Source organism: Temnothorax americanus, unplaced genomic scaffold (genome assembly GCF_048541705.1).
Source record: "Temnothorax americanus isolate GAGA-0224 unplaced genomic scaffold, ASM4854170v1 Scaffold45, whole genome shotgun sequence".
NCBI classification, from domain to species: domain Eukaryota; kingdom Metazoa; phylum Arthropoda; class Insecta; order Hymenoptera; family Formicidae; genus Temnothorax; species Temnothorax americanus.
This window is the reverse complement of record NW_027509602.1, coordinates 921174-941895: the sequence shown is the minus strand read 5'-3', so window position 1 is coordinate 941895 and position 20722 is coordinate 921174. Positions and strand designations below refer to the sequence as shown.

The 20722-nt window shown below is 42.7% G+C and overlaps 1 protein-coding gene across 6 annotated transcripts in view; it reads left to right on the top strand.

Moving 5' to 3' along the window:
• The first annotated feature begins 36 nt into the window (after window positions 1-36).
• The window catches only part of LOC143903258 (ubiquitin carboxyl-terminal hydrolase 48), a 57008-nt gene continuing 36322 nt past the window's right edge, over window positions 37-20722 (top strand). For 2 of the 6 annotated variants that reach the window (XM_077416710.1, XM_077416714.1), the window contains exons 1-13: window positions 37-178; window positions 884-1019; window positions 1138-1341; window positions 1416-1742; window positions 1923-2159; window positions 2241-2491; window positions 2601-3151; window positions 3244-3345; window positions 3434-3837; window positions 3938-4292; window positions 4387-4571; window positions 17962-18069; window positions 20286-20392. In XM_077416710.1, coding sequence (XP_077272836.1) covers window positions 886-1019; window positions 1138-1341; window positions 1416-1742; window positions 1923-2159; window positions 2241-2491; window positions 2601-3151; window positions 3244-3345; window positions 3434-3837; window positions 3938-4292; window positions 4387-4571; window positions 17962-18069; window positions 20286-20392 — 2965 coding nt within the window. In that variant the 5' untranslated portion in view covers window positions 37-178; window positions 884-885. Of the gene's footprint in view, window positions 179-392; window positions 551-881; window positions 1024-1137; window positions 1342-1415; window positions 1820-1922; window positions 2160-2240; window positions 2492-2600; window positions 3152-3243; window positions 3346-3433; window positions 3838-3937; window positions 4293-4386; window positions 4572-17961; window positions 18070-20285; window positions 20393-20722 lie in introns of those variants that run through there. The other 4 variants (XM_077416711.1, XM_077416713.1, XM_077416712.1 and 1 more) reach the window with 4 other exon arrangements.

Sequence of the window (20722 nt, the reverse complement as noted above, 5' to 3'; positions counted from 1 at the left end):
CACCCGCGCGGCTGCACTCGGCGCACTTCGCCACTTCGCGGAGAGGCACTCTCGAGATACTCGACGGCGACGGGACGGGGCCCCGCCGCGCGCGGCACACGGGACGTTTCGCGGGACAATGCCGCGGGAGTAGCGCGGCGGTGTTTCTCCATAACCTAGAGTCGTAAATCGTGCGGAGGTAAGGCAGCCCCCGCTCCCCCGTCTCCGCCCCCGCTCCCCCCTCGATGCCACACACGCCAGAGGCACGTTTACGCGGACGCCGCGTCGCCGTACCCCCGGTTTATCGCGTGTGCCCCCCGCGTCTGGTCTTCCCTCGGGCGCTCCGATAACGCCCGCGTTCCCCGGAGCCGTCGATCGCCCCCCCCCCCATTTTGACAAGTCTCTTTGTCCCTTTACACTGCCACCCCCGAATGACAAGTTCTTTTTTTTTTATTATGGCGCGAAAAAAATACGGAGTTTCTAAGGGACGAGCACGTGTGTTTCCCCCCCCGATCTTCAACTCTTTTTCGACCAGAACGAACGTTCCGAGGGAAGCGGACTGCGCGATAACGTGATAAAACATGATAATTTGAGAATATAAATAATAACTTAATTTATTTAATTTATTCAGTCGTGGGGGGGGGGGGTGGAGATTATTAGAACTGGACTAGATTTTTAGAACTTGAATATATCCATCTTGTGTGAAATTGTACAATTTTGTATAAAAGTAATTTGTTTTAACGCGTTTGTTGAATTCATTGCTGACGAAAGGATGAATTATTATTTTTTGATTTTCTTGATGTGTAATATACATTGATCGTCATGCTGTTATTGTACTGCGCATTACACGGATCGTATGACTGTATGATTAGCTTTTTCGTTGAAATAACGTTTTATGTCGCAGATATGCCGCCGACGAAGAAGGGGGACCTGGATAAGTTAGCGTGGGCATGGGTAGAATCCGTCGGTCCAGACGAGATTGAGAAAACACATTTAGAATCTGCATATAGGATTGGATTAAAGAGCTGCAAAAACTGCAAGTAGGTTAGAAATTTATATTCCACGGGACGAAAGAGAATTTGTGTGAATGTATTATAATATTGTAACGTTTACCGTAAATATATATTTTAATTAAGGCGCGTCATCTTGCTGTTTCAGACGTAATTGCACCTATAATCCCCAATGTCTGACAGGTTTAGGAGAAGAAAAGTTTATGAAGTCCCAGCCGGCCGAGGTGGTGTCGTTGGAAAGTTCCTTGTCCGAGTTACGCGATCCGACACAGTATGTTGGCTTAAAGAATCTAGGTGCTACTTGCTACGTCAATAGCTTAATCCAAATGTGGTTTCACAACGAAGACATGAGGTATGTATTGATTAAAACTTGAATCTTTCGCGTACGCGCGTCGCGTGTTATCTTGATAAATGTAATGCCAACAGGAGAATAATATACAAATGGGATATTACGGAAGATCCGGAGGAGAAGGAGGCGTTGTACCAGTCTAAGAAAGCGGGAATACCCTACCATCCGGTAACCGCGGTCGGCCAATTGCAGTACATTTTCGCAATGATGCACTTTGGCAATCGGAGCCTCCTCGACCCGATCAATCTCGCTATCGCGTTATCCCTGGATACCAGAACGCAACAAGACGCACAGGAATTCTCCAAGCTGCTATTGTGCCATATCGAAGGAAAGCTACAGCAAAACTCAGAGCTGAAGCCGATGCTGCAGAAGCTGACTCAGGGAAAATACAGCTATATCAATCGGTGGGTTTTCTGAAGTGGAACAATGAGAATTTTCCTAAGCGATGATGGTGCTGATGATCTTGACAGATGATAACATGGTAGGACACGTTGCTCGCTACGATGACTGGCGCGACCAACTGATCCGACGGAGAGAGAGATGACTTTTTAGTGGATAATTAGAATTTTGTGTTTGTGATCCAGTTGCTCCACGTGCAGCACCGAGTATCCGACGTCCACCACATTCTACGAGTTGGATCTGCAGCTGGCGGCGACTCTGAAAGAGGCGATCGACAATTATTTGTTGGAGGAACAGCTGACGGGGGCGAACCAATACCACTGTGTCACTTGTAACGATAAGAAGGACGCCAGGCGATTTATACGACTGGAGTCCCTCCCGGAGACTTTGAATATTCAGTTAATGCGCTTTGTATTCCACAGGTGAGTCTTGGGCTTTTATGAATTTTACGATAAACTGCAAGTTTGATCTGTCCGAAATAATGGCGCAGTTATTTACAACAGAGATTCCGGGCAGAAGAAAAAATTGAATTCGTATATTCAGTTTCCCGAAGACCTCGATATGTCGGAATATGTTAGGTGTCAGCCTCAAACTCATCTGTACAGTCTGGTCGCTGTATTGAGCCACAAAGGTCCATCTGCACATTCTGGGCATTATATCGCGAATATATGTAATTCAAGCGGGGAATGGTATCAATTTAGCGACGATAAAGTTGAAAAAATGCAGAATAAACGAATCGAGGATGGTGTAAATGGTAATTAATTTTTCATCACTGTATTTAATAGAAAAAAATGAAGGAAATGTGTGGCTTCTCACACCCGAGAAGACAGAAAGTCAGTTTTTTTCTTTATTTTTGTATATAGATAAATCAATGAAACGTGGACGTGTTCCAAAAGGATTCCTGTCATCCAACACGGCTTATATGTTGGTTTATAAAAAGTTAACTGCAGATTGGCGAACAAATGACACGAAGAAAGTGAAATTGAAGAAACTTGATACAGAGGTGAATGTTCCCAGTGATACCGTTTCTTCCGAGAAGCTTATAGTTAAAGAAAAATCGGATGAAACTTTAGACGAAACGAAACAGAAACCTGATATTGAAGACGCACCATTAATTCAAGAAGAAAATCCTGAAACGATACCAAAATCGGATTCGGAGAATATAATAGAAACAGATGAAGCTGCGATATCCAAAAAGACTGATATACCTACCACGGATAAGAGTGAAACTGAAAAGACTGTCGCTAGCACAAATGGATGTAAAGACACACTCGATTCTACCTTGGAACAATTACAGAATAAAGTTCACTGTCTGAAACAGCCAGTGGTGAAAGTCGTTAAACTTGATTACAAACGACTGAATGGCGATGCGCACAGAGCTATGAGTTGCGGAGAACGTGATTTTTACGAAGAGGTAAGTTTTTTTAGATATAAATTTTTTTTAGATATTACCTAGATTTTGTTCAACAAAATATGATTCGATTAAACGTATTTTTCTCTCTACAGATGGAATTTGAGAATTGGCAAGTAAGTAGCACGATGCGTGAACTTGTCAGACAAGAGAATGTTAAACATGAATTGAGCTTGTTAGCCGCGCAACAAGAAAAAGTATGCAAATATATCGATTGTATTACGTAGAAACAATTCTAGAATTATTATATAATTTTTTATGCTACATTACTTCCTTTTTTTTCAGCAAAAAGAAATTGAGGATCAGAATTCCAAACGGCAGCTCATAATAGATGTATATAATATAATTCAGTCAACAGTATCTTGGGATAATTATTATTGGATACCAACCGATTGGCTGTCGAAATGGTTGAACGGACATTCCTCTGCAGTCGACGTTCGTCCGATCGACAATTCCAATTTAATGTGCTCGCACTATCGACTCGATCCACTGAAAGTTAGCCGTATGAAATGCGTGCCGGAAGCAGCAGCCCAAATGCTTTACGACAAATATCAAGGAGGTCCACGATTAGATCAGACATTTTTGTGCGAAGTTTGCGTGAAACGACGCTGCAAATTACTGCGTTTCAAGCTAGCGCTTGAACGAGACCACAAAGAAGTCGGGGAGTTAATTCGCACGTTTAAAGAATCGTAAGCTTCTCGTAAATTTTACGTTTGCTATAATAAAAAAAAAACGTGAAGTAATAGCATCAATGATAATAACCGTGTGACGATATTTCTGTCGTTTTAGTGCCGAGACGAGCTATATAATCGGTACCGATTCACTGCGATCGTGGCGAAGATTAGCTATGGAAACGTTCCAAGAGGATGTGGAACAAAAGGTAGACGATTGTCAGGATACTCTGCAGGAGGAGAGCAAGTGTACGGACAAAGACGGCAGCGATTGCCCGAAGGAAGTCGAGGAGAACAAGGAGAATGAGGCTATCATAAACTTCAATGAAGACTTGCTGTGCGAACACAAGTCTCTCAAAACGGCAGATTCCAGTAGAAAAGTGATACCTCAAGAGGCATGGACGATTCTCAAAAAATATTTTCCAGACTCGAAGGAATATCCCGTTGGGTCGCCATCCTGTTCAATCTGCGAGGTAGATTAAATCTCTCTTTTTCATATGTGCGAATAAGTTATTGAAATATTTTTTTAGTATCTTTCAATTACATCTGTGTATTGTTGATTCTCAGGAGAGGATGGAAAATGCCCAAAGAGCGAAGAAAGACGACAAGATAAAGGCGAAGCAGCAGAAAGACGAGCTCACCGACTTGTACTACGGGAGGAATAGGAATGAAATCTCCAAGTGCGACGATCCCGAGAAATTCTTCTACATCGTTGAGAAGAACTTCCTGGACGGCTGGCGTTCCTTCATTCGGTGAGCTTAAATTTGATGTTATTCATGTCAAATCGGTGGCATCGACGAAAAGCATCATAATTGCATATTTGAATGAATGTGCATCGTAATAATCTCTCCATTTAGACAATATATTATTTTGTAAAAATTAAGTTTCACGTTTATGAATTAATTTTAATATAATTCCGGATTTTGACAATTTTATTTTCGAAAAAAGAAATTAATACTACAATGTGTAAATCTCCCGAGATAAGTTACCATTTTATGGTTACAATATGCTGTCGACGTCTTACATTTGCAGACGTTACATTGTAATCTTGGCTGTTGGTAACTAACTGCGAGTGTTTTTTCTACATTCGTACGTAGCAATTACGATGACGCTAGTTGTCTTGAAAATTGCGTGCGTCGACACAATTTTTCAATCGCTCGCCACTATAATATTTTTTTGACATTTTTTTTTAATATCGGTAAATAATATACGAGAAGATATTTAATAAAATAGTTATTTAATAAAATGGGAGGGCTTGAGAGAAAATATGTGTCGTAAATAGAAATTGCTATTAAGATAAAATTGTATCGAGTAAAAATATTTCATCAATATGTAATTTAACTTGTCTATATAATTATCTACTTGTGCTTCTTCTCAAATATTCGGATGCAAAGATAGTACCAAATTTGTGCCAGGTAAAATTAACGAAGAGATGGAGTATTTTTTAATCTTAGATTTTCTAAAATTCTAAGATAAATTCACTATTTTCTAAATTTAACATGTTGATGCGTTTGGAGAATATCTAATGTTTTATTGAGTTACAATTTAAACTGCCCTGTACAATTATTTGCTCGCGTTCTTTCTCAAACGTTCTACATTCGAACGCGAATTTTTGTCTCGACTTTCCTCCTATGATCGCGAAATTTTTGCGAGAAACGCAGTGACGTGCGCTCGATCTCGCGCTCGTCGACCGTGGTCGAAACCGGTTGTCGTAAACGTTGGAAAGGGAGGGTGAACGGGAAGGGTAGACATATCCGGGATGTATTAACGAGCTTTTCCTAATTATGAGAAAAAACTGGACCGCGCGATTAAGCTGGGCGGCGGTGGCGGGCTCCTTTCTCTCTCTCTCTCTCTCTCTTTCTCTTTTGCTCTCTCGTCCCTCGCTCGTGTGGCTGCGGGGGAGGGCCAGCATGGGAGAAAACTAATTGAAACCGCTTAACGACCCGCCGGCAAATGATACATCGACCCCGACGAAGGGCCACCGGTGTCTTAATATCGTTTCGCCTTCTTCCACGGTCAAGACCGTAAATGCAATTTGGACTCTCGCTCGATCTTCTTCGAGTTTCTACCTTTCTGATAACCGTCTCTCCCTAATCTACACTTCACTTGGGGAAAACGTCCCACGCACTTCTCAAGTACGCTCCCACCGGGAATGAATCTGAGCTATTTTCGTTCTTACTCTGTCCGTTGATCAAAAATATCTGCGAATTTAAAATATCAAGCCGGTAAATACTCCAGATGGATGCACGATGCTTTATAAACCACACAATTTATTATTAATTAAATATCTGAACGCAAAGAAGTTAAAAGAGTGACGCCCAGAAAATCCCCTTTTTGAGCAGAAATAGAAAAATATTTAAAAAATATCATCAGGTTATATATATATATATATATATATATATATATATATATATAAAGGTAATTTTTTACTGATTACAAATATGTATACTTTTATAACGTTGTTATGATCCGTTTTGGATCAATAAAATAATAAATGTTAATTATTTCAGAATTAAGATCTATTGAAGTCAATTTCGAACTTTGGCTGCGCTCAACGTAGTGTTCGAAAATCGAATTCGGTTTAGCGCACACACTCTCTCTCGCATTGCAGTGCAACGTTCTTAGGCCAAAAAGTTTCTATTTCTATATTTCTCGGACAATTCTGCGATTTTTTATATAATCAAATTCCAATTTTTTGTTGCAACTGCATTAACTTTTGTAACACACAGATATGCGTCTTATCATTTTCTGCAACAATTCTTCCTTCAGCTTATCATTAGCAACAGCAGCAATCACTATTGACAAATTATAATAGGCAATTGGAATGTAACTGGAACTTTAATCTACAATATTTTGAAAACTTGATGTCGTAATGTAATAGTTTATTTGCAAATAATGATCTACTTTAAAAATTTTACTTTTTTAATGGTATCTTGTTCAGTTCAAAATTTTTTTTCTCAAAAAGGTGATTTTTAAGGATCATTTTAAACATCACTTTTTCTTCCGGTTATAATCAGATGTCAGATTTCTTTGCTGTGCTCTTCGTCTTTTTTTTTTTATCGCGAAACGAGAATTAGAGGAACATCGTCGCTTTTATCGGACGCGTCCTTTTTCAAACAAAAGAGATTTTTTCTCTAAATATTTCAGAGGAGTATTAGATAGATTTTGCGGCGCGACTCTGCCCGAATATGATCTCGTAAATACGTCGGGATCCTCCCGACAGTGAAAAAAAAGTCTTTTAACATCCAGAACGGTATTATCCGCGTGCATGCCCTCCCTTATTATACATTCTCTCGCGCGGCGCGACACGTTGGGCTGGACACTTCGGATTGACAGATTCAAATTCGCCGGGGCTTAAATCTCGTGGATTCAACGGTGTGCAAGCTAAACCGGGATCAACCCTTCTCGCGGATTACACGTTTGTCGTGTCACGCGCGATTTCGGTATGTACACGGTATACGCGAAGGGGTATGAAAACCACGAAATAAGTGGTCGGGTTCCCGTATTAAACAAGCAGTTACACGAGTAAGAAGGAGGATATACTGTAACGTTCTTCTTTTTTCGTGCGATGTAGATGAATACAGATTAATTACGTTTCTACGTGATAAATTTTCAACAGTGTCTTGGAAAATAATTCTGGCGTTCATGGAATTAAAAAGTCCGTTCTATCAAATTTTGATTTGGAGAGACTGCACGTACAGAAAAACTTTATAATTCGCTACTTCGTCCCCATTCCTTGAGATTGCGAGTGTCCGTGATCCATTATCGAGAATTTGCTATTAACCGAGGGAGAGAAAATGTGAAAAATATTTTTCCGGACCGCTGGCATTGTCTTCGACCGACTCCTTTGTGACGTCGGTGATTAATTTTTCAGCAGGTCGGGCATGCCGCCCCTTTTTTGCGCCACCACTGCCAGTATAATCGTTCTTTGTATTTTTCGAACAAAACTCCATAGTTCGTTGCTTCCATTACACATAGTTATATTATATAGTGCATAGTATACTTTTTGCAATACCTGAAATATAAAATTACTCATCATATACATATATATCTTGTATATTACATTTTCTATATTTATACTAGGTATTCTAGAGTTGCATGCACATGAAAGCATGCATTTTTATTTCTTTCATCGCGCATTATATCAGTTTGAGTAATTTCAAATAATAGTTTTGTTTATTTAAAAGCATAGAGAAGCAATTTTTCGACAAGTAGGTAATCTTTCGCTCAAAAATATAAAAATTAACATTACTTATTAGTATTTAACTAAGTTTATATAATTTTATTTTGAAAGTGAACTCCAATTGTGTGTGTGTGTGTGTGTGTGTGTGTGTGTGTGTGCGTGTGTGTGTGGTGTGTGTGGTTGTGTATGTATGTGTGTGTGTGTGTGTGTGTGTGTGTGTGTGTGTATGTATGTGTGTGTGTGTGGGGGGGTGGGTGGGTGGGTAGGTGGGTTTGGGTGGGTGGTGTGTGTGTGTGTGTGTGTGTGTGTGTGTGTGTGTGTGTGTGTGTGTGTGTGTGTGTGTGTGTGTGTGCCATGACTACCATGTACGACAAGTAAATCGAGTGTTTTCTTACTTTTGATCGATTTCTGTCCACTTTCGGAAGGCATATAGACATTATCTCATTTCATTTCTCACGATAAGCAATCGTTTGCTTCCTCCACTACCTTTTTTATCGATAATTAGGTAAGACTCGCTAATCGGGCGCGTTGGAAACTTCCGCGTTCTTAGGAGAACAAATGGTGGCGAGAATTGCAATCCGTTTAACTAGCTTCAAACAAAGTCCCCCGCCAATCCGTCAACGTCGCTCGGATGGATCTTCGAAAGGATTAGGATTTGCATAAACGATCATTCAACTTCCACTTGACGCCACTCGTTCTTTCTTTTGGCGCGTGCATGGATATTCCCCGCGACATTGGCGATTTAAAAACCTACACTTCGTAAATGAGCCGTGAGATGGGGGAACTGTTGATTATAATATTATATTAATTTTTCGTTTGAGAAATGCACTTTCTATACTCTCTTCGATATATCGGGCATAAAGATATAATTAATTACGAAACAATAAATAGACACAGTAGTATAGCGAGATATTTAATTCTACATCGCACGAAGTTTATATTATACAAAGCCTGCTATGAATTTGCTGCATTTTTAATGACATAATACAACTATTTTAAATTCAAATTATGGTTACGAATATTAAAAGCATTTATTTTTCAAATGTATCAGATATTTATGATAAGTTATTCTATATATGTATAATTTTATTCGTGAAAGATCGATTAATTTTCCGTTCTTCTGGCAAAACGCACGAGTACGATGCTTATATTGCACCTGAATGCAACCTTTCTCGTGATGTCGGCGCCCATCGGGCCGCCACGCGTCCCCAACCTGACTTTCGCACTTCGGTAAATAATTATTAATGATCATACTCGGGGAAAATGTGACCGCGATCTTGTTGACACCGCATTGTAACACCGCGGACAATAGTGCCGTCGTCGTCGATGGGTCTCGAAAGCGTGCGCCGCGCGAGGCTGACGTAGAAAGGAGGAGGTGGAGGTGGAGGAGAAAGGTGGTCGGGGAAGGGCAGAGGCCATAATTAATAACTGGGAATTGATTAAGGTGCCAGATAAGTCCATGGAGCCGGTAGCTTGTGTCTCTCGTCTCTCCTCGTCCTTCTCGCGCTCCCTACTTCGGCTGTCTCTCGCGCGACGCGCGCGTTACGATATGATTAATAATTTCAAGATAACGCCGTCGTCCCCGCAGAGTCCCTAACATCGTCGTCGTCGTCCCTCCGCGAAGGACCGATTTGCGGCCCCACTTACGGTCTCGTAAATGACTAATTATTCTCGCCGTCCTTCGTCCAGCTCGCCATCGGTGGCCATTTACGCCGGCTAGGCTGTCTGGCGCTCGAACGCAAATCTTTCGCGCGTACAAATCCACTCAAAGACTCAATTTTCTCCCCGAGAAGAGTACGCAACGTGTTTTTTGTTTTTTTTTTTGTTATTTTTTTGCGCTCTTGTTCATCGGTAGACGACAATCGGCTGATTCGCTCTCACGGAAAAGCGCGCGTCGCGTCTGCCGCTATTTCGATAACTCGATGCGGCCCGACGCATGGGTTTCCCTTTCCTCTCCAACGAGGGGTGAAACGCCGAAGAAATTCCGACTATTTTGCGTACATTTGGCAGGAGGGTGCCGCTGCTTCTCCGAGGCGAACGCAGCGGAAAGAGAGGAGCGCAGCGCACGACGGACGGGGAGGGGGGGTGGACGGGTGTTCGCGGAAGGAAAACTATAAATCATTCGACGAAACGAGCCACGTTAGAAAAAGAGGGGTGAGTCTCGGTATTGGAGTAAGGGTGGCTCGTAGTCGTCGTGCATCGACTCGCGAAATCCAACTACCCTTAAATAAATTGATTCATTGCGAGAGACCTCCGCGCGCCGCGTTACCACCATAAACTCGAGCCTGTCCTGAGCTTTTCTTCCCTCCCTCGTCCTTTTGATATTTCGCTAATTTTCGAGAAATAAAGTCCACCGTCGTCGCGGTAGGACCCTTGGAAATTGATCCTGGTTGGGAAATTGCGCGATCGTCACATTGTTCGATTTCTTCGACGAGTCTTCCAACATATGTTCGAAATCGGCGTGTCGCGCGCGAATATTCTCGGCTTGTGTTTAGGCAAATTTTTTCACGCGACACGGATGTAACGGTAAATGATGTTTTAATTGATCTTTATTATTTTCGTCGATAATTGGATTCGTAGATTCGCGAACGCACGCTCGGCGCATGGAAGGAATTCTTTCTGAATCAGGATGTGTCCTCCCTCTCTCTTTCTCTTTCTCCACCTCTATTCCTCATTCTCCCGGGGGTGGCCAGTGTCTCGGGGGCGGTCATATATCATCCACCCTTGGGGGTGGCCGCGGGGGTAGAAGCAAAAAATCTTACCGAGCAAAAACTATCATCAGTGCTCGGTAAAGCGAGCTGAACGTTTCGCCCGCCTCTCTCTCTTTCTCTTTCCCTTTCCCTTCCTTCTTCTTTCCTCGTCATATTCTCTTCATCTAAGGTCTGCGTGTCGCTATTCTACATACGTTTTCTCCGCAGTTTTCTATACAAATATGGTTAACAGTAGGTTCATACAGAAATTGTACGCAACTTGATGCACTTTCGTGTTTCTAAGTTACGCTTTTATTGGTACGGAATCTTATGGCATTTGTCTAAAGTTCGAGATGTATATTCTATGACTCGGTATCACTAGTTTGAAAAATTTATCAACAATAGAAAGTAAAACAATGTTGTTTTTCTGTTGAACATCGCAGATCACAAGGATGTTAAAAGCTCAAAGTATCTTTTAATCACTACAGCATTAATGAAATATATAGGATTATTTTATACAAACCGTTGCTGTGTCTTGAACCTTTGGCAGAGTAATTGCTTTGAATATCTTTTATATAATTATTTCTAACTACAAGAACTGTTTTAACGACGTTCCATACATTTTCTATTCATAATTTCGTCGCTTTTCTTTTTCTTCATTAGCGTCTCGACGGCCTCGTCTGCATGTTGCCTCGCGTATCTTTAATTATCGATTGCCTACCTGCTACACAGACTCCGAATCGTCAATTTTTAGAACGATCGTGACTTTATTCGTTCGGGAAGGGAAGAGGGGAATATCAGGGAGAGCACGTTCATACCGCCGATTGTGCTCTCTCCGCAACGGTGCCAATGTAAATAGACGGGCGCGACCAAGCATGGCGGGTGGCTGCGTTTTTCGTGGTGTATCGCGGTAGCCCAGTGGTCACGCCTGGCTAGCAACCTACGCGTGTTGTTCTCCGATCGGGAACGCTTGATCGGCATTGAGAGATCCGGCAAAAAAACGAGCTTAGCCGCCTTGCAACCAAGCAGCAGTGCCCCGCGCAAGTGTAATGTGTTCAGGAAATAACGGCCATGCAGCGGACGCGCGTTATAGCGTATTGTAACGTATCGTAAAGCAGACGCATTACGTTATAACTGGCCTATAGAGTTATCAACGACCGGGTTTCCTTTCGCTGTTGACTTCGCCTTATCGTCGGATTTCCTATTACCCGGACTTTGTTAAAGAAAATTCACGTTTGTAGGAACGACGTAGGAATTGAATTGCAAACATTTCTTTTATACTCTCCTATACCTATTAATTCATCTGCTTATCTTTGTGAAACAAATTAAGCACGATGCACTCCGCACGATCGATAGATTCCTACTTCTGATGATTGTTGCGAATTTGCTCGAGTCTTCGTTCAGTTATCTTTCGCTCTAACGTTCCACAATCCTTAAAATCTTCCAATCTTCACCCCTCAGTCGCGGTTAAAGCGATGAATTATTATTTACAGCTACTTCAGCGATAGCGATTTTTGATGATCGATTACCAAGGTCTGACTTTTTGCTCGCTTTTTACTTTCCACCAATTAAACACGTCGCATATCTTTTCGCCTCTCGATAATAATGTACCCCGCGTAGCGAGGCCTGGCCGTGGACAACCAGAAGCGGAGCATCCTCCACGGACCCCCTTTTTATATTACATCGGCGAAAGCCTCCGGTCGGTCTTCTTGTTTGCTCAGAGGGGGAGAGGATCTTCGGTCGCGCGGGATAGTCCTCGCGCGGGGTAGGGGGGAGAGAAGGGAAACAGCGTGGAGAAGAAGAAGCAGGAGGTGGAGGAGGAGAGGGAGGAGGAGGACGGTCTGAAGTTACACCGGCGGTAGTCCTGTTGACCGACGGACTGCGGGCAGGATGTCGATTATCGACGGTTTTTGCCGTGATTCCCCTTTTTCGAGCCGAGCGCATAATTAGCTTTCGTTATTCTAGCGCGCACCGCCGCGCCGCGCCGTGCTATGCTATGCTGCGCTGCGCCGCGCCGCGGCCGTGCCGTGCCGAACCGAGCCGAGCCGAGCTGAGCTGAGCGCGCGGCCGGCCGGCTTCCGCCCGCTGACAACGATCGAAGACTCCTTGCTCGCATTATGCTTGCCGCGATCTTTCTCCTTTGCCCGGCCATTGTCCCTCTTTCTCTCTCCCTCTCTCTTTCTCTCTCTCTCTCTCTCTCTTTCTCTCTCACCTTTCGCATTCTCGCTCTTCGCGGTATTATGCCGCCGCGCCGCTCGCCTCTTTCGGTCTCGGGCGATTTCAGCGGTCGCGCGGCACTGACTCCGGATCACTTAACGAAGGCTCAAGCATTTCCTCCGGTGATCGGACAGCTTGGAGTCGTGATGATGATGATGCGCTTTTCACTTTCCGGGAATCGCGAGAGAAAAAGAAGCATGTAAGACGTTAGAATCTGGATGATTCTTGTTTTTTTTTATGTTTTTAATCTGATACACTGATATATTTCCGCATTGGAAAACTGCCATCTTATTTAAATTCACCGTTTTCTAAATAATTGAGAAAATAATGTACCCCCTTACTAGGTCGGGAGTATCATCGTTACTTTCGACTTTGAAACCATGACTTCCAAAAATACTGTTCTTCTTTCCTACTTTCCAAGCCGATAGCTCACGGAATGCGAATTGACTGTACAATTCTCGTACCGTTGTAACGAAGCCTCGTTACAAAGCGAAATTTGTAAATACTTTAGCGATAGAGGAGAGGCGAAGATCGCGGTTCTTTATGCCGCGGGCGCGTCGCGAACTTGGTCGGAATGCCCTGCATTAAATCGCTACGACCTCCTGGATATACGTCGAAGTCATATAGCTAGCTAGCTTTTGCAATAACTCGCGAGCCACTGGTTCTTTTTGTCGCGTTTATGTTTTAGAAACGATGCCCGGTACACAGTTAGGCGTCATCGTCGATCAATCGCGAGCGAAATACGAACGTGCCTACGATACACGTTCGTCTTTTCATATGCATTAAGTATATATCTCGGTTATATCTCCGATCGTAAATCGATACTGTGAAAAGAAAGTTATTAATAACAGTTGGCCTACTTAGGGTCTTCTAGGTAGAAAATTCGAACATTACTTATACCCAGGATATGTAGAATACAAATATTTTCACGCTCTTATTTTAATAATATATATATATTTTTTTGCTTTTCTCGCTTTTATTCGTGCGAATTATTATTTTCCTTGAAATCGATATTTACGTGTGCGCGACCGCCGGAAATTTAAGTCTGCCTCGCATCTGACGGAGGATATTCGGCGACGGGAAAGTCCGTTGATGTACATCAACGGTTTGTCTCATCGTCGTGTCGGTTCGTTTCTCATGATCAGCGTGGACATACGCGGGCTCGCACAACGTTGTTCTCTTATTTTCCCCGAGTGTGTCCCGCGGTAACCGGGCAGCAACATTGTTTTTCTCTTGCTTCTGCCCTTCTTCCCCTCTCGCGCTCCTCGCTTCTCCTGCGCTCTTTCGCCATCTATCTGACGACTGGCTTTTGGGATTCCTTTTTTAATACTCGGACACACCGAGGACCTTTTACCACGGACACGTAGGGGCCCTCTTGTAATGACCGCAACGCTCCAATGCACTCGGCGTCCGGAGCTGCATAACCGGATGCTGCAGAGCGGACGCGTAGGATGCATCTTGCAGAAGCGTATATCCATCTATCGTTCGCTGAATCTCGTTGACATTTCATTCTCGGTTTCTTCATTGCTAGCACAAAGATTGGAAATATATTTGTCGTGTTTTTTTCGTTAAAAATAATGAATATAACAAATAAACGAATCTAAAACAATAAATGTAAAATTACGTCGATGTAATGATCGCATCGAAATGTAAATTGTATACGTAATCTTGATTTTACAATTACGATTATTTCTCTACGGTTATAAGTTACGATTTTATCAATCTCAATATTTTCTCGCGAAATGTGACAATTGATATTTGATAGTGGTATAATATCCGTTCCTTTCTTCGACTGATGTATATGTGAAAATTCATAAGCGTTTGTCCCGATCCATTAGTTTGCCTCTCTCGCGAACGCGGCCAATAATTCGTTGACAAGAGCGGTAATCTTTCCGGGAGAGATCGAGAATCATCTAGTCAAATACTGACGGGAGGAGCGCTAAATCAGGGAAAACCTAGGGACACTCGTTTTGGGTCTCGGGGTTGCCCGGAAGATAAATGTCAGCGGAACGGCTTGGCTCTCTCGGTCTCTCTTATGCGTGGAGATGCACGGTCTGCGGCGGTAAATCAAGGGTGGTGATATTAAAAGGCCGCTTATACGCGAAAACATAAGATTTATTTCTGCTGGAGAGGAATGCGCGCGCGAGAAGGAGCGGGATAAAGGCGGTTCGTTTCGTCGAACGAGCGTGAGCGCGCGAGGAGCGAAAGGAAGGCCAGACGAGAGAGAGACGGATTATATCGGAACGAATTTTTCTTGGCCCGTATACGTACGTGCGCGAATAGAAAGACGAGAGTAGAATCCGGGCAAGATAAAGCTATACGTACGCGTCCATGAACGAATGACAACGCCTGTCATCGAGTTTGGGCCAATATTGCAATGCGAGGGACAGATAAAAGAATGAAACGGAATGTATAAGTAAATATAAATCGTATAAAATGTAAGAATCAATATAACTCGCAAAAGAATGCGACATTTATATTGTAATTGATTTTTTAAAATATTTTTTTCTCGATTCTAACCCCGGTCGTATAATATTTGTTGTAATATTATGTGCAATACATATATATATTTTGGATAATTTTTTTAATAGAATTATAGTAAATACAATATTATAAAGTACAGGAAGAAGAATCGCTGTCGATATTTAATTACATTAATGCATCGTGTCGATGTTTTTCAGTTTCATCAACATTTCAGCACATTTTCTCCTTGCATTATTATAATCCGGTTCTCAGATTGTATCCGTGTAATGATTCATTTTCTTTTGCAAGGACTGGCCCAGTACCGGCGCGAGATTCGGTCGTCTCGGTTGATTAAGGCCATCCACAATGATGCTGTCACTAGGTTTGTTCGTGCATAGAACAGGATATTATGCACCGGTATCGAACAATATAAGTTGCCGACCACAATGACTCGGCTCGACTGTTTTTCTCCTGTCGAACGATCCGTAACTCGTTCGTTCGGACCTTGCCGCCGCTGTATGAACGCCTTCGTTAATTCTTTCGCTATATACCGAAGTCTCTCGACTAACAATTCACCATGACTGTTTTCTGTATGTCAGGAGCAGTTATAATTGCTATATAACTGACATTCCTGGGCTCGCCGAGCTCGCACGTTTTTGTTCGTAGTTCTCTGTGTTCTCGAGTTTTTTTTTCTTGTACTAGATACTACAGACGCGCGCTTCGCGCGCGCTATTTAGCTTTAACATTATGCTATTACTATTACACTATTAACAACCCTTGATACACACAACTGTCAAAATATACAATGACAGCTGCAAATGAAGTATAAGCGCAGCAAGAGAACCAATCGGCATCGCGGAAAAGTGACAACAATACCTACGACATGCCCTTCTTAGAAGAGGATAAGCGAAGATATATGATTCAAGTTTCTTAGAAATACGTCACCTTGATCCATTGCCAAAGATGCGATTTTTTCCCGAACGTTTTCGTTTGCGGACATGTTACGTGTGTCCGATTGCATCCCTATACGTCGGCGTCGTCCAAAGGCAGGAAAGTCCGGCAACCGAGCAGAGAATCCTGTTTTCCTCCTCCATCTCCGCGATCTCCGGGGAGCAATAATCGTTGCGGGGCGGAAAAATTTCGCGACAGAAGTTAAACAAAGCCTCGAAGCAGAAATAAAAAAGCGGGGACGCGGGCGAGAGAGAACAGGGAAGAGAGAGACGGAGAAACGGAGGGACATAGTAGAAACCGGGGGGTGTCCCGGCTACGACCGTAATAAGGGTGACCACCTCCCTCCGCGGCTCCATTCGCTCCTGCCGCGCGGCGTTCCTCTGTTCTACTGTTTGAACAAGGCTCATAATTAATACGCGCATTCGCTTCTGGAAAACGCGGCGCTCGGGGGGTGCCCGGGGTACGCGGGGAAAGGGACATTTTTAAACTACGGCTTCGGATAGTCGCCTTTCCGCAAAGCGCGTCGATACCTCCGCGAGTTCTCCGTTGGGCTGCTCCGATGTATATCTCTGATATTTTTCATCTCGTTTTAAGGTTTTCTTTTGTGGAGCGTATCGCGAATCCAGGATATCGTTCTCTGGAATTTTGACGGTAAATTCGTTGCTTGGATTTAGATTTATCCTGAAATATATATGGAAACAAGAGATTCTTAAAGATATATTTTTGTAAATATTCTATAATTATTAATAGGATTTTTCATCTGTATAGTTTTGATCAATTATATACTTTCTTCTTTAGATTAAACTATTTGCGGTGTATCTGAATTAAATGTTTCATAATTATTCTTCAATTGATCTGATCTTTAAGACCGGATTCGTGGAGTAATAAAATTAGCTCGCAATTTTTTAATCGAATCGCGCTTGATTCATTCCTAGATTTTTTTCTCGCATCACGTGTCGTGACACGCAAATTCAAAAAGATTTCCGTTTATTTCTCGTGGAAGAGTCGCATGACAGCGTACCTGGCTCGCTTCGCGAGAGATATCCGTCTTTAAGAGCATTATCTGGATGGTCGTCGGCTAGGGGGATGGCAAAAACCATCCGCCCCCTTGTGGTATGTGAAAAATGATGCACAACCCCGTCCCTTAAACATCACCTCCGGAAAGTCCCGAAGGAAACGTTCGCCGTCGTCGTTCTCGTTGTCGTCTTTCTGGTTCGTAATCCGTGAGATCGTGTCACGGACGGGCTCGCATTATCGAGAACATTTAACTCGCTCGCAACTACGTAGCTACAGAGACTTCGAAATTTTTCAAGTGGATCTCGTCATACGAATAACAGAACCCACAGAAGCACGAAAATTTTCCCATAATAATTACACTAGATATAGTATTGCAAATAAATTGTAATCTATTATTAGTTAAATAAGATTAAAGATGTGGATTATAATCGGATATATGCGGATAAGGACGTTTAACAATTATAAAAATAATATTAGTTCGAAAAATTGTTACAAATTTATAAAATATATGTTGAAGAGCTTATACATTATTTTATTCACACGATGCGCCTAAATTATTCGCGATGTTGACGATGTCATTTCTGATTTAATAACGTTCTCGTGTATATTTCTTGATTCCAGATACGCAGAGATCTATTCGAGAACGCCCCCGGCAAGCATCCAGAACGCGTCGCTCCTTTGCGAGGAGCATAAAGGATTCCTGCATACGCCCAGAATTAACAACGAACTGTAAGTATCCGCTGTGTATACCTTCCAGAAAACATTTGTTTGAAATACATGTTGCACGCCTCGTTACACACACACACACGCGCGCGCGCGCGCGCGAAGCCTGCGGAGGGGAATCGTATTTCGGGAGGGAAATAAAGTCAATCGCTTGAGGGACACGGAGAGTGGCTCTCCGTGGTTTCGGGAGCATTTTTCCTTGACGGGAATTTCTCGAAGGACACTATATTATAAAGCGAAAGTGCGTGACCTCCTGGCACGCCTTTCTCTCCTTCTCCGTGCCTCTCCGTTCTCGTTCCTCGGCCCCTGTGACGTGATGGATACGCGAAAATGTCACTCGCACGCCCCCGGGGCCAACGCGCCATCCAACATCCCCCGACCATTATGCTAAACCATTGTCCACTATCTGCCTAAGATAGCCGGCGGCTTAAGTCGTCCGCTTTTCCACCGTCTCGGCGAGACCGTTAAAAAATCATTTTTGCCATCTTGTCCCTTTTCTCCCCTTCCTCCCGCGATGGCGATTCTCGTATCTGTCGGGAGTATCTGTCGCGAATATTCACTGATTTCTTCTGTGAATTATTAGTTTACCACGTTACAGTTACGTTATGCTTGAAAATGCGATTGACCTAAATATGACGTACCGCGTTTCCGTCGAAGTGACAAAGAGTAGATTACTCAACATTTTTCGCAGTACATCTCTTGATTTTTAGCAGACAAATTTACATAAACGTAGTATTTTGATTATTGATTTATTATTTTAATCGCTACTAGTTTATCTCCTACATTTAGTTCTTATGTTTTTAACACTTAGTAATACTTAGCCATGTCTATATCATTTTTATGTATCGAGAATATAAGATTACGTCGACGGATTATTCGAGTTGAAGACGATGCGATAAAAACGCGTGCCAGAGAGAGAGAGAGAGAGAGAGAGAGAGAGGGGAAATTCGTGAAACGCTGCGTAGTCTGGCGTAGTATATATTTTTTCTACTTCGATTTCTCCCCTCTCTTCTCCTCCTTTCATCGTCTCTCCTCGATGCATCCACCATTATTCGGGCGTTAGGCAAATACACAGGAGAGACGACAAGCTCGTCCGCGCGTTTTTGCCCCCGTGAAAATTCAAATGAGACCGCGCGGCATATTGCGCTGAATCGAAATTAATGTCGCGCAACTAATTATCGGTCGAGTCGTCATCGTTTCGTGCCGTTCGGGGCTTCTCTTTCGTTTTCGTATTGCGCGAGTCGCGTCGCTGTATAATTGTCCATCGTCCTGCCGAGGGACAAACGATCGCGCCAAATTACCGTCTATATCGCGCGGCTCCGGCCCGGCCGTCTTTAATCGCGCTTGATTGATCGATCATTGATAGATATCTCGCATGGTATGTATATTTTATCGATCACTGTGAGAGATGTAAATTGCGAAGAGTAATAGCGAATAAGTCTAGAACCGCTAAAGTGCTTTTTTACATCGTTGCGCAGTTTATTCGTGATTAATGTTTATACGATTATATAAATTTTCCCAGATTAATTAATAATAACTCTTGCGATATCGTATAATCTCGGCACTGCTCCAAGGATAGACAGTTTCGAAATTATGGATATTAATAGCGCAGCATAGTTCGCGAAATATTATTGATTGCGTACTAACGCGAGATTCTCTCGCGATACGAGGTTCAGGAACCATGCCAGGATCGAGCGAACAATTGCAAGGGCAAAAAGCTGGAGCCGTGGCACAGCAAGAAATTTCTAATTTGCGGTATAATTAAGGGAGACGATGCAAAAAGCATTACGGATTCTACGGCGTTGTCGGAAAATCGCAAATTCCATCTTGCAAATACGTCTCTCGTCCAATCGTGCTTTCTCTCTTTCTCTCTTTCTGCCTCCCGCGCCTCTCTCTCTCTCTCTCTCTATGTATATATATATATATACACACACAGTGAATCAAAAAAATATTTGCACACCCAGTTTCATTATTACGAATTGTGCCCGTAAGTAACTTATTGCATATACTGTATGTTTTTTGTACTTATGTATTATTCCTTCGAATGAAATTATTGTAAGAAAACTGGATGTTCAGATATTATTTTGTTCTACTGTATATATCTTTTCCTCTCTCTTTCTTCCCTCGCGGTATGTTTCTACGAATATTTCGTTATAAATATCGAAAACTTCGCTGTGCAAGTTTGATTAGAATTACAGCGGAACATTATTTAATTGTTACAGATACAGTATAGTAACTGCGGAAGAATGGTCGAAGCTCATGCAATTCTACGAGGCCGACTATCCTATTATCATAAAGAAGATTGCGGATGACTATCAGACGAATCCCGGTGAGTACAATAGATTTACTTTTTTTTTTCTTTCACTTCGTGGCACTTTATTATTGAACGATGACTCCAACGCACGTGCGTCGGAGATATTCGCCGATAATAACCGTGATATAAAAGTTGCGCTCGGTTCGGATCGCGTTTCAGCGATATATCTTATACAGATAAACGGAGAACCGTACGTGTGTGTCGCTACCATGAGCTTCCTACTCCGCCTCTTTCCCAACCTAACCCAAGGAATAATGCCAGAAGACATTAGCCGCCGATTTACATAAAACCCCCTTCCCTCCGCGTTCCCGTCTTCTCAGTTGGCTTTTCTCCTCCAAGCCCCAA